Source organism: Palaemon carinicauda, chromosome 14, assembly GCF_036898095.1.
Source record: "Palaemon carinicauda isolate YSFRI2023 chromosome 14, ASM3689809v2, whole genome shotgun sequence".
Taxonomy (NCBI): Eukaryota; Metazoa; Arthropoda; class Malacostraca; order Decapoda; family Palaemonidae; genus Palaemon; species Palaemon carinicauda.
Genome location: NC_090738.1, coordinates 136,499,126 through 136,512,958, shown reverse-complemented (window position 1 = coordinate 136,512,958; position 13,833 = coordinate 136,499,126). Strand labels below are relative to the sequence as shown.

The window sequence follows — 13,833 nt, the reverse complement described above, 5'->3', positions numbered from 1 at the left end:
TGCCTATACTGTATTATACAGTATTGATTTATAAAATACAACTTTATCAAATACTGGTGATCTTGCAGGCCTAACTGGTAACAAAACTCTAAGCATCATATCTCAAACTCTAAGCATATCTCATTGTAATAATCAAGGTTAACTGTGATAAAATATGTTATAAAAAGCTGAACATTTTAAGAAGAATGTAAAACCTCACAGCAAAGCTGTCACCGAGGCATACGATCATATGAAATTGGATGAATATCACTTCACTTACAAAGATAAAATACAGTTTTATTAAAAATCTCAATTTGCACAACACTAATGACAATGTTCAGTTATATCAACCACTGTGGCTTTTCGCCATCCGAACAAGAAGTAACCGAGTCCGGCGCCGAGGACGACCGCTATGCACAACCACACGTTGTACGTCATGAAGATCAACATGAGGAAGTAGCTGACGATCATCTGGAGCATGTGCAGTAGCGTTTGTATGGCGTGAGGTGCGCTGAGCATGTTGACCCTGGAGGAGAGTGAACACTTTTTAATTTCAATAAACTCTTGGCGTGGAAGGATCTCGACTTCAGTATCACCTCTGCTTCTTTAACCCTTTTACCCCCAAAGGACGTACCGGTACGTCTTTGCAAAAAAATGCTATAAAAATATTTTTTTTTATATTTTTGATAATTTTTTGAGAAAATTCAGGCATTTTCCAAGAGAATGAGACCAACCTGACCTCTCTATGACAAAAATTAAGGCTGTTAGAGCAATTTAAAAAAAATATACTGCAAAATGTACTGGGAAAAAACAACCCCTTGGGGGTTAAGGGTTGGAAATTTCCAAATAGCCAGGGGGTAAAAGGGTTAATAGATCAACGTGGGTTTCAGTAATACAAATCTTTTATTGGGTTTGATGAAGGAGAGGTCTAATTGGAGAGGGACCTATGGTCATGGTTCTATCACGCCCCAGTTATCTATATCGACACTCAAAGAGTGAGCGAGCTAGGTTTATTCCTGGCATTACATGCATCTCTCTTTTCTCTGGTATATTCAGCAGTAATTATGCCTTAGAAATGGTGCTAGAGGAGCATTTCACTGGGCAACACAGGTTCCTCGCCAGAAATAGATTTTTCCTTCGTCAAAATCCCTTTATTGGGTTTCATAAATCATATCAAAATTATGATAACATATGTTGGTACTACAACTTAGCATGGCTTAGCAGTACTGTAAGTTTCAGATGAAGCAAGTATAAACTACTGTACACAATATGCAACATAAACCATAAGTATTCCATCACCATAAGATTTAATTTACAAAAGTCTTTGGGCTGTAAATATTTATGGTAAATTACTTGATAATAGTTAACTTCTTTTTTAAGTTTACAAAATTAATATATAAACTAATTTAAAATAGCAATTCAAAAACAGAAAAAGGGTAAACTATACATTTCTTTAGTCATGAAAAAATATTACAATGGAATACTAACATTCACATACAGTAACTCTAAATATCGTCTGAATAGGAAAATCATGTACTGTAAAGGCTATTGAAACTTCATCTATTAAAAACTAAATTTACAAAATGCAAGCATTACTACGCAATCAACTATAAAGCCATGCATACACCAAACCTTTGCTTCCATACAAGGCAGAAATGAACACCAAGCATAAACTTAATGAAAGTAGATAGGCAATAAATTTGACCATTCAAGATGCTAATTATATAAGCCATCCACATATGCAAAAATAGAATATCTTTCTAGATACCTGCTTTCCCAGAAAAATATTTGTCAAAAAATCTTTAATGTAATCATCTCAGCCAGGAAGATTATTATTGAGAAAAATAAATCACATGCGTAATATGGATTCCTTTAAAGAACCAGCGATATATAACTACAATTCATGCTTCTCAACAGCAAATAAAAAGCAAGCACAACTTACCAGGTAATGTTCAATAGAAGAAAGAAAACAGATTGTACTATATCATGCATACACACCAACGCATACGGGCATAAAGGATATATGTTAAAGAATTACACCTATAATACTAAAGGCCACTTGCTATTCAAAATCTAAAACTACTTTCGTGAAAACCTCATTGTTCAGAGTACCAAAATACAATGTCGACTGATTTACCAAGCCAAGTGATACAATTTTGGCATTTAAGCATACTTACAATATCATATTATAAGGATAATGTTACTTGGAAAAATATTGCTTTTATGTATTGATACTATCTTTCCTAAAAATGAGAAAAAAAGACTTTCCTCTCAATCGCAGTTTCATTACCTTTAACTTAACAAATGAAATGCATACTCTTTTTTTTCTATTTCATTTTTTGTAAAAACCATAAAATAATTTCATAGGGTCAGTCTAAGACTATTCAGTATTCTGTAAGAATGCTAATTTTTGTCAAGAGATGATATTCTGTAAGAATACCCTGTACTAGATTTTGTTAAGAATCAAGGGGTCCACCTGAGATAATATTCTGTGAGAATACAGTACCTGTACTAGATTTTGTTAAGAATCAAGGGGTCCATCTGAGATGATATTCTGTAAGAATACTATTTTTTTTCAAGAATCTATGTTTCTGTAAACTTAATACAGTAACAGGAATACCACAAAAGCCATTGGCTCAGCTGTTTTGACACCAATACATCTTTTTTCTACTGAAAGATTAACACAAATTTTTTTCTATTGAAAGATTAACACATCATTTTTCTATTGAAAGATTAACATTGTAGAGGATCAGAGCAAACACAAACTGAATTTCACACACATATCAAATTAAATGAATTTACTATATTCCTTTAAAAACTAAATGATCAACGTTGTACCTTCATGATAAGCCGATTGCAAGACATATGCTGATTCTTCATACTTCAAAATAATTCAAGAGACAAGGTTTCCTAATCAAAATTCATGTGGTACCCTAAGTTAATAGTTAATCAAAGACCTCAAAAAAGCTTTTCATGTTCATCATATCCAGTTTTCGCTGATGTATGATAGATATCTTATGTTACCATCCCAGAAAATAATCAAAACAGATGCACGCTGATGCTTTATGATAGATATTTTAAGTTACCATCCCAGAAAATAATCAAAACAGATGCACACTGATGCTTTATGATAGATATTTTAAGTTACCATCCCAGAAAATAATCAAAACAGATGCACACTGATGCTTTATGATAGATATTTTAAGTTAGCATCCCAGAAAATAATCACAACAGATGCACACTGATGCTTTATGATAGATATTTTAAGTTACCATCCCAGAAAATAATCAAAACAGATGCTTTATGATAGATATTTTAAGTTACCATCCCAGAAAATAATCACAACAGATGCACACTGATGCTTTATGATAGATATTTTAAGTTACCACAGATGCACACTAATGCTTTATGATAGATATTTCAAGTTACCATCCGAAAAAACAATCAAAACAGATGCACACTGATGCTTTATAATAGATATTTTAAGTTACCATCCCAGATAATAATCAAAACAGATGCACACTGATGCTTTAAGATAGATATTTTAAGTTACCATCCCAGAAAATAATCAAAACAGATGCACACTGATGCTTTATGATAGATATTTTAAGTTACCATCCCAGATAATAATCAAAACAGATGCACACTGATGCTTTAAGATAGATATTTTAAGTTACCATCCCAGAAAATAATCAAAACAGATGCACGCTGATGCTTTATGATAGATATTTCAAGTTACCATCCGAAAAAACAATCAAAACAGATGCACACTGATGCTTTATAATAGATATTTTAAGTTACCATCCCAGATAATAATCAAAACAGATGCACACTGATGCTTTAAGATAGATATTTTAAGTTACCATCCCAGAAAATAATCAAAACAGATGCACACTGATGCTTTATGATAGATATTTTAAGTTACCACAGATGCACGCTGATGCTTTATGATAGATATTTTAAGTTACCATCCCAGAAAACAATCAAAACAGATGCAAAGTCCCACTCTAACACAAGCAAAGGTCATGAAGCGGGATCAGTAAGGCAAGTAGGCAAATCAAATCAAACCAAATTTTCCGGGATATCAGGCTACAAGACATTTCTGCTTACCTGGGAGGCATGAGAATCTGCTCCATATACCTGAAGCAAGTCGAGGACAAACAACATGTTATAGATTATACATTTACAAATTTACAACTCAACATATAAATACATTCTTTTCAAAGCATTTCCCTACATACACCCAACATTCAGTACTTGATTACACACTACTTTTTTTGTCATGGTGAGGAAAGAAGACTTATTTCAAAATTTCTTAAATCATAATTGGGAATGGAAAATTCCTTTTTAATCAATAATTGTAATTAATGGACATCATACTAAGAGTTACTACTATGAGTAGTTTAACCTAACAAGCAAATTACATTTCTTAATGTTAACTAAGCTAGCAAGATTTATCTTATACATATAAATAAATTGTATCCTGTAAATGTTCAGGATTATCTTTATCATTTAAATAAAATTCAACGTGTTCTGAAATAAGGACGGTTTCATAACGAAAATCTTGGTTTTAATGGTGAACTGCGCTATCTACATTCATAGAGACAGGGCCATGTGGGATCATGATACTTCTGTGTGACTAATAAATGTAACTGTGAAAACTAAATTTGAGATTTTGATAGAGATATGGTTACAATCTGCAAAAAAAAAAAAAAAAAAAAAAAAAAAAAAAAAAAAAAAAAAAAAAAAAAAAAAAAAAAAAAAAACCACATTCATAGACACAGGGCTATGTGGGATCATGATACAGTACTTCTATGTGGCTAATAAATGTAATTGTGAAAACTAGATTTGAGATTTTGATAAAAGACTTGGTTACATGGTGTTCTGTTAAGCGTATGATTACAGCAAACTGTATAATACAGTAAATGGCTTGAATGAATAGAAACTACAGTACAGTCTTCATACAATGCAGGTGTACGGATAGTAGAATACAGTAAAGAGACTATCCTACTACAAATCTGAAAAATTACAGAATTGGCTTACGCAGAAGTTGTCAAACCTTAATCCCACTATACGTGGGGACCAACCATTATATAAGATTATTAGAAAACAAAAATAGATACACTTAAAGATAACTCTAAAGGAAAATAAATAAATGGAATCGAGTAACTGAAGAAACTTGAAATATCGCTGAGAGTGTCAACACTTAAACCTGACTGACCAACACTAAAGTTTTTTAAAGATAAATTGGAAGGAAAATAAATAAATAGCATCGAGTAACTGAAAAATTTGAAATAATATCACTGAGTGTCAACACTTAAACCTGACTGACTAACACTAAAGTTTCACTGTACAAGAAATAAGAATACCTGGTACCTGCTAATATACTTCTTCCAAAATCTAGTTCATAGAGCTCAGAAATTAACACATTAATCAGTCGGTTGACTACGGTAATCCTTTACCGCTATAGTTAAACAATGCTATTCTTTTCCAGCTCCAAGTTTTGCATTCTAATATTGAACTATAATATGGAAACCAATATCCAATATGGTTTGCAATAGAAATGCAAGGCCGTAGTTTCATCAGGTAACTTCATTAATCCAGTTTCACTTGGATTACATTCTCATGTCCTTCCTTTGAAGTGTCTTGGATTTGGTCACGATAAGAGGTATAAGTTTTCACACATTACTAAATTTCTATCACGTCCTTCAAACAGTAGATGCAAACCGATAAACTTAATGGATAGGAGATAAATGCACCCAAAATAGAGAGAAAGTATGTGCTAGTTGAGGAACCGCAGCTCATATAACAGACAACCAACAATTCCCAGAATGAAAAAAATCATCTTTAACAATGTGGAAATTGAAATCCTAACCTTCTAGTATGATCAAAATGGTTAATAGAGGTCATATCTTTCCCTAAATATGCAAGGTTATAGCCTACACTTAAATCCTTAATCTAAGATAAAATATGAATGTCACATTCAAAATACTGTAACTGTATTTAATATTACAAGAGTGTACAGTCTAAGCTTCCTGTGCTGTTTATCTTGAAATTTATTTATATCTAGTCTTTCAAACAACTACAGTACTCAATCACTACTGATGATAGTAATAAAAAATTCTATGAAACATCTTACAAAACTATGAAAAAGGGCTAGTTTACGTTATTTTATTATTATTATTATTATTATCTGCATCCACTTCTAGTTACTATCTAGAGCATTAATATATCAGGAGATAAAAAGGTTACAAATTTCACTGGGAAGAGTAAAAAAAATTTATGTTCGGATTTATAGACTGGGAGCTGGCTGCATTTATATACACAACAAAAATAAAATAAAACATAAGTATTTAAATAAGAACAAATTCAAAACAGTGGAAACTACTGTACTTGCCATTGATTCTAGACAAAAATTCACACATCTTTACTCAGCCACAGTGTGTTACTATCAAAATACGTTTGCTAAAGGACAAAAGCTATTTGATTTTCATGTTTTTTTCTTTTGCTTACGGTTTCTTTTCTCTAACACTATCAGTTCCAACGGCAGATGAAGAAAGCCAGGCACTGGGGTTTCTTTGTGAAAAACAAATATAAATGAAAAAATTTACGACCGATAAAAATTCAAAGACTGTTCTTAAAATAAAGGGATTTTGACGAAAGAAAAATCTATTTCTGGGAAGAGGCCTGTGACGCCCGGTGAAAAGTCCTTCTTTGTACCTTTTCTAATATAAATCTTCCAAATATACTAGAGAAAGATAAAAGCATGGAATGCAGAGGTTACAACCCTCGCGCGAACACCTTGTAGGTGTCGTGTATTAAACAAAGGCGTGCGAAAACCACTATTCACAGGCTGTCTTCCATTTAGATAATCCCTTCATCAATGGGGGAAATATAAATTTACCTTAGAATTTTTTTTTGCCCAAGCAGTATAAAATTTGGTATCAATACTATTATCTGAACTGAGGATATCTATGACAGAGAACTGACATTCAACCATGAATAAAAAGGCTACTTTATAAAGTAAACTAAAAAGTCCCATACAAATATCTTAAACTGATTTATGAAAATAAACTTTATTTGGAATTAAGATACACAATTATGTAAAACGCATACAGTATTTGTTAATTATATCAAATTTGTGCAAATATCTGTAATTATGAAACTGCATCAGCTAAAAGTGTCCCAGAGAAATGACATCTTGAAAGGAGTACATTATACGTATATGTACTCATCATCATAGTATTGTAATAAGGAGAGAGAAAATTATGGGTAAAAGTACAGCTAGTCACAGATTTACGAACCCTAAGGAATTCACGAGCAGTGAATATTGGGAAGGACACAAAACCTGAGAAAAGGGATTTTGACGAAGGAAAAATCTATTTCTGGGAAGAGGCCTGTGATGCCCAGTGAAAAGTCCTTCTTTGTACCTTTTCTAATATAAATCTTCCAAATATACTAGAGAAAGATAAAAGCATGGAATGCAGAGGTTACAACCCTCGCGCGAACACCTTGTAGGTGTCATGTATTTAACAAAGGCGTGCGAAAACCACTATTCACAGGCTGTCTTCCATTTAGATAATCCCTTCAAACAGTAGGAGAACCTGGAGCAAAAAAATTACGAAGTAAAATCTAACAAAAAAAAAAAGAGAATAGGAAAATGTGGAATTCACACTACAGTAAATTACAATAATGATCCATTAATACAAAATCACAGCCCTCAGCTATAGCAGTTTCAGCTCTACAAGCTCTTTGTACTATGTATGACCTACTGTATCCCTCATGCACCACTACTGTACAAATACTGTAACCTTTTTATTTCACTACACTCTCAGAGAATACAATATACACCCCAGATATTACCTGTCGCTTTAGTGTCCTGAATACCAAGTCATTATCTTCCAGACTACCAATATATATTTACAGTTTGGTTCACCATTACTCAGGATAAAAATGAAATAGCTTTTTCACGATAATATACAATAAAGTATGACCCCATAGGATAAGGCTAACTTCTCATCCCTTTTTCTTTTTCATTATGAAATCAATCATCTTCTTCCAGGATCGAACTTTATTCCAACACTGGATCCCTTGAGATGATCAGTATGATTTTAGGTAAATTTCTCGAAAGTAAAATTCTCGAACTCAATTGCTCGAAAAATAATTTCTCGAACTATCATTTTCTCGAATTCCATATTTCTCGAAAACTATCTATTTTGTCGAGAAAATTGAAAGGAAAAATTTTCATGTATTTCATGGTAAAATATATCCTTTTCGGTTGACAAACACAAACGTTAAAAATTCTATTGTAAATGAAGGAATGAAAAAAATACAAAGGTTATATTTATTATTTTATCTAAAAAAAATAAAGTTAATATCTTTTATGACGCAAAAGAGGGATTACAAATAGGTGGCCAGTGTATCGTGCATTATACGTACGCCCGTACATACAGGACATCAAGGATTGCTAATAGCCTCTTTATAAATTGGTCTTTGGAGCTTATGGGATACTTACAATTGTGTTCGAGAAGTTTACTTGTTTGTTTTCGAGTAATTGACATTCGAGAAAATGATAGTTCGAGAAATTATTTTTCGGTCAATTGAACTCGAGAAATTTACCTTCGCGCAATTGATTTCGAGAAATTTTCCTGACACCGATCAGTATTATTGAAATGAAAATGATATGGTGGTGCTGAAGGTAACGTAAATGTGATATCATTTTTCTCTCTACAACAAATTTCTTTCTTTGATATAATTTCCATAAAACCAACAACCCCATCAGTTTCTTGCCTCACTTTCATCACCTACATCAAGGTTAAAATTAAATTGGTATGTCTGTTACTACCTTTGTTCAAGAAAAATTCAAGTTAGCTCCAGGGGCAAATTGATAACATTTTCAATTGCCCAATAAGTACCGAATTGTATTTCTGAAGAAGATGAATTTAGAGTTATCAGTATCATTCCTGACAAACTGATCTATACTTTATCATATTGACACTTTAAAAGACTTGTCTTGGAGACATCTTGAAATAAAGATGGAACACAACACAGCAGTACAGTACACGACATCAAAGTAGCTACAGCATTGTGAATTGTACCACAGGAAGTAAAAAAAAACCTCACTTCACTTGGAAGAAGTGTTCCTAAAAATATATATGGAATTAATGGAAAAAAGTTAAGCATGAAGTTAGAGAAAAGGCATTACTGTACTGTGAAGACAACTTGAAAAGCATCTTAACTATGCCTCTATAAAGGTGCTCCCATACATGTAAAAGCAAATAATACAAAGTGAAAAAAAAAAGAAAAAGAAAAATGGAACCTACTGGATTTGCTTGTTTTCTTCTCCGCAGTTTCCTTTAGACGCATTCCCAACATATTGCTGTTTTGCAATGGCTTTCCGCATCAGGTCTTCCCTGCAAGATGCAAAACCTGCATGAAACATATTTCTTCCCAAGAGAATAAATGGCAGGTACAGTGATTACAGCCTCACAAGTTTTGAGAAAGAAACTAAATATCATTACAGTAGTGAGAACATTACACAAGCAGAGGGTTTCATAAGTACGGTACTGTAGTACTATGACACAGTAAGTTCTGGATATGAAAACAAAAAAGGAATGATTGATAATAATCACTTGGGAAATCTCTAAAACCTAAAAATCTATACAATATAGCATCGGGCTGGTATCTATTTTTCAAAATAAGTTCTGGATATGAAAACAAAAAAGGAATGGTTGATAAACAATCATTAGGAAAACCTCTAAAAACTCAAAATCTATACAATATAGCATCGGGCTGGTATCTATTTCTCAAAATAAGTTCTGGATATGAAAACAAAAAAGGAATGGTTGATAAACAATCATTTGGAAAATCTCGAAAACCTAAAAATCTATACAATATAGCATCGGGCTGGTATTTATTTTGGTAAAACAAACTTCACTTGCCTCCAATATTTCAATCCTTCGTACAGTGTTGCTAGAACAAATATACCAATCATGGACCCAATAAGGCCCCCTACGTTATCTATCGACCACCAGTCGAACAAAATGACTTCGGTGCAGCCAAAGTGGAAAGACATCTGAAATGGAACAGGGAAACTTAGAAATACTTTCAAAATGTTAGGCAGCATACAGGGTTTTCCTTAACGTATAAAAAATTTAAAAAATATATTAACCCTTTTACCCCCAGGCTCTTTGGAAATTTCCAACCCTTAACCCCCAAGGGGTTATTTTTCCCCCAGCACATTTTGCAGTATATTTTTTTTTAATTGCTCTAACAGCCTTAATTTTTGTCATAGAGAGGTCAGGTTAGTCTCATTCTCTTGGAAAATGCCTGAATTTTTTCAAAAAAATTATCAAAAATATGAAAAAAAAAAAATCTTTATAGCATTTTTTTGCAAGGACGTACCGGTATGTCCATGGGGGTAAAGGGATGGGTTTTTTGAAATGTACCAGTACGTCCTTTGGGGGTAAAAGGGTTAAGCAACATTACAGGCAGACTATGAAAAGAAAATAAGAGTTGCGACAGCCTACTGGAAACATCCGGCCTAACAAATTGTTAGATGAGAGTTTGAGACTTGCTCAATCTCGATAGTTTTTTGTAATGGTTGCTACGTCTAATCCTTGCGAGTTAGGGATGGAGGGTTTTGGGGTGCCTAAGGTTTACCTGCTGAGTCATCAGCAGCCATTGCTTGACCCTCCCTGGTCCTCGCTTAGTAATAATAATAATGATAAGAATAGGGAAGTGGGGAATATGGGGAAAGGAAGAGTACCCCTGGATACAATCCAGTTTATAGCTCAAAGGCAGGTACTCGGGATGGGAAATATTAAGGAAATAGGGAGAAAGAGAAGTACAGGAGAAGAATAAAAGAGAGGGGCAGACCCTCTTGCGATATTAAGGAATTGGTATTATTATTAGATTAGATTACCTCGCTTCATGGAGAGGGAAATTGAGCACTGATCATATGTATATACTGTATAGTCAGTCTCTGGGGCATTGTCCTGTCCCTTGCCTCTCCCATTCATGAGCAACCTTTAAAACTTTTAAATGATGATGAAGAAGTCACCTCATCATGTATTTGGATGTCCAGGTATAAACCAATTTTCATTCAAGGACACTATTAAAAAAGAAAAGGGCGTAAACTCTTTGTGATACTGCTTCATTATTCTTTTACTGTCATCCTCAACTGAGCCAGCACTCCAAAATATCCAAAGCAAAACTTTGTTTTATTAAACAATCTGATACCAGAATAAATCCTTCACTGGCATAAAGATGTTAATGACCCCATATGATTAATGATATTCATGGGCCTTTTCTCATCTGTAAGCACACACTGAAAAATCTACAATGTCAAAATGATTCAATTTCTTATAAAATTGATAATGTCTTCTTTTACTCAATGTATACCGTATCGAATAAGTTTTTATCTATTACCTCATCACTAGTGTGATGTTACCATAATAATCAAGGTTATCATAAACATTTCAACGGTGGCTTTTCCCAATACGGGATAAGACCTAAAAAGGAACCTATTAAATTTCCTGCATCCAGTGTACTTTCAAAATGAATTCAAATTAAGTTTGAGTCGTCAACTACCTTCTTTCACGATAAACAACATGATAGTTACTCCATCTGCAATTTCTTATCACTGCTGGCACACTTTGTACCAGTTCTTTGACTTGATCAGTTTCATAAACATACACGAGATATGTAAGCGTCGTATTAAGTAAGGTGACATTATAGATGAAATCATTGGCAAAGAATACAAACTCTCTTTTAACTCAGGTGAAATTATATATGAAAATAAAGAAAAAATTAATTTAATTAAGTCAGAAAAAGTCACCACTACTACTCTGATGAGGATGAGCAATGCTTTCAAACAAAACTCACTTTCCAATGTAATTTCATTGAATTGATAATAAAAAAAACCCGGAAAGGAACATATAAAGAGAAAAACTGCATTGTGATTATGGAAGAATACAAAGTTTAAGCATATATTCAGTAAGAGGAAAAGATTCTTTAGGACGGGTAATTAAGAATTTCATTACTCAATTTGTTATATGAGTAACTCGAGCCATTACGTCGATAAAACATCTACCCGCTCCATTGACTCGGCCCGAAATCAGTAACACAAGATGGAAACAATGTACATAATACAGTATGGATACAATTTGATATAAGATAAATGCAATACTCACACTCATGCCTCCCATGCTGTCATTTCCCATATCCATGTGCATCATGTGATGCCCACCCATTCGGGGCATATTCATGACCTCCATGTCACCGTGATTTGAATGGTCCATCGCACCGTGGTCCATGCTGTGTCCGGAATGGTCCATTGCACCGTGGTCCATGCCGTGTCCCGAATGGTCCATCGTGGAGTGGTCCATGCCTGTGTGATCCATTTCTCTGATGAGGTTAAAGGGTTAACTGTTGCTATGGGTGACGAAGGTGACCTGCAAGAAATAGGATCATGTAAATATTGCTGGGGAAAATGAGAAATATAAGGCTAAATTGAATTAATTACTCTCTCTCTCTCTCTCTCTCTCTCTCTCTCTCTCTCTCCCAAGCCACAATTTCAATTTCTAGAATAATCTGCCAGATATATATTTCTCCAATACTACTATTTGATAGAACAAAACTCTACCTGACTTTACTGTATTCTATTTTAATAAACTAACATCGAAATGATTTCAAACACACAATTCCTGCTGCTTTGTTTGCTTTAATGAAATCACTATTGCTATGATAAAATAATTAAGGGATAAGGGTGAGCAAGCTGGGTATATTCCTGGCATTCCATGCAACTTTTTTCTCTGGTATATTTAGCAGTATTTATACCTTTGAAATGGTGCTTTAAGGAGCATTTCACAGAGCGACACAGGTCCCTCGCCCAAGAATAGATTTTTCCTTCGTCAAAATACCTTTTTTGGGCTTGAGCCATGTCGTTCTCATGGAAGTTCCTTCTGGCAACTTCTACAGTATAATATTTCTGCGATTGATATTACAAGAGAATTACCGTCAGGTATCACGGGGTTCCAACCCCCGAAAACGACTATCCGAAGATATCGTGTATAATCAGGGACGTATCCTAAGTTAACCATAGATATCTGCACCCCAAATAAACTTTACCCAGTCTAATCCTTTAAAGAGTAGGATAAGTAAGGAGCCGTTACACATCCTATCACCTTCCGGTGCTCCTATACGATCACGCCTCGCCATTCCTTTTTATGCAGCTGGTGGCTACAGTACGGTTGATTTTCAAACACTTGCTCTCATACACTGTGGTTCCCTTGTAGGAATCGATCATGAACAACTTAGCCCAAGTCTTCGGGCTCTGGATAAACATTCTTATTTTCTACCATTTTCAAATATATTCCAAGCTAAGTGATAGGGTACAGTACACCCTTCCTTCATTGGTGACAGTGTAGCACCTGCCAGGCCATCTCTTCTCAGCTAGTTATATATCTTACTTTTCAATTTAAAATTTACAAATTCTGTCCTGTTTTCTAAAATACATATAACCATTCCTTTTTAAATAAAAGTTTACTGTTCATTGCCCTATTTTTTTAATACAATTTTTCTTAATTGAGAGAGAAGAGAGAGAGAGAGAGAGAGAGAGAGAGAGAGAGAGAGAGAGAGAGATATTTACAAATTCTTACCAACATCAATATTGTTAATTTTAGTCAAAATTTTCATAATAACTCCCAGCTTTTTATAAATATTCAAACAGCGAGTAAAGAAAATGGGTTTTGGATATGAAATGGCTTTAGCGTACAGGAGATTTAAATTACCAAGAGACAAATTGCGACCAGGTTAGTGACCATAAGTATCACACATGTGATGAAAACATGA

General features: G+C 33.8%; 1 protein-coding gene across 4 annotated transcripts in view; it reads right to left on the bottom strand.

Annotated features, from left to right (window-relative positions):
- Positions 1 to 283: 283 nt before the first annotated feature.
- The window catches only part of LOC137653799 (high affinity copper uptake protein 1-like), a 107,529-nt gene continuing 93,979 nt past the window's right edge, over positions 284 to 13,833 (bottom strand). For 3 of the 4 annotated variants that reach the window (XM_068387454.1, XM_068387452.1, XM_068387453.1), the window contains exons 2-6: positions 12,174 to 12,434; positions 9,921 to 10,054; positions 9,303 to 9,392; positions 4,090 to 4,119; positions 284 to 505 (exon numbers count right to left, since the gene is read on the bottom strand). In XM_068387454.1, coding sequence (XP_068243555.1) covers positions 304 to 505; positions 4,090 to 4,119; positions 9,303 to 9,392; positions 9,921 to 10,054; positions 12,174 to 12,383 — 666 coding nt within the window. In that variant the 5' untranslated portion in view covers positions 12,384 to 12,434 and the 3' untranslated portion in view covers positions 284 to 303. The remainder of the gene's footprint in view (positions 506 to 4,089; positions 4,120 to 9,302; positions 9,393 to 9,920; positions 10,055 to 12,173; positions 12,435 to 13,833) is intronic. The other variant, XM_068387456.1, reaches the window with a different exon arrangement.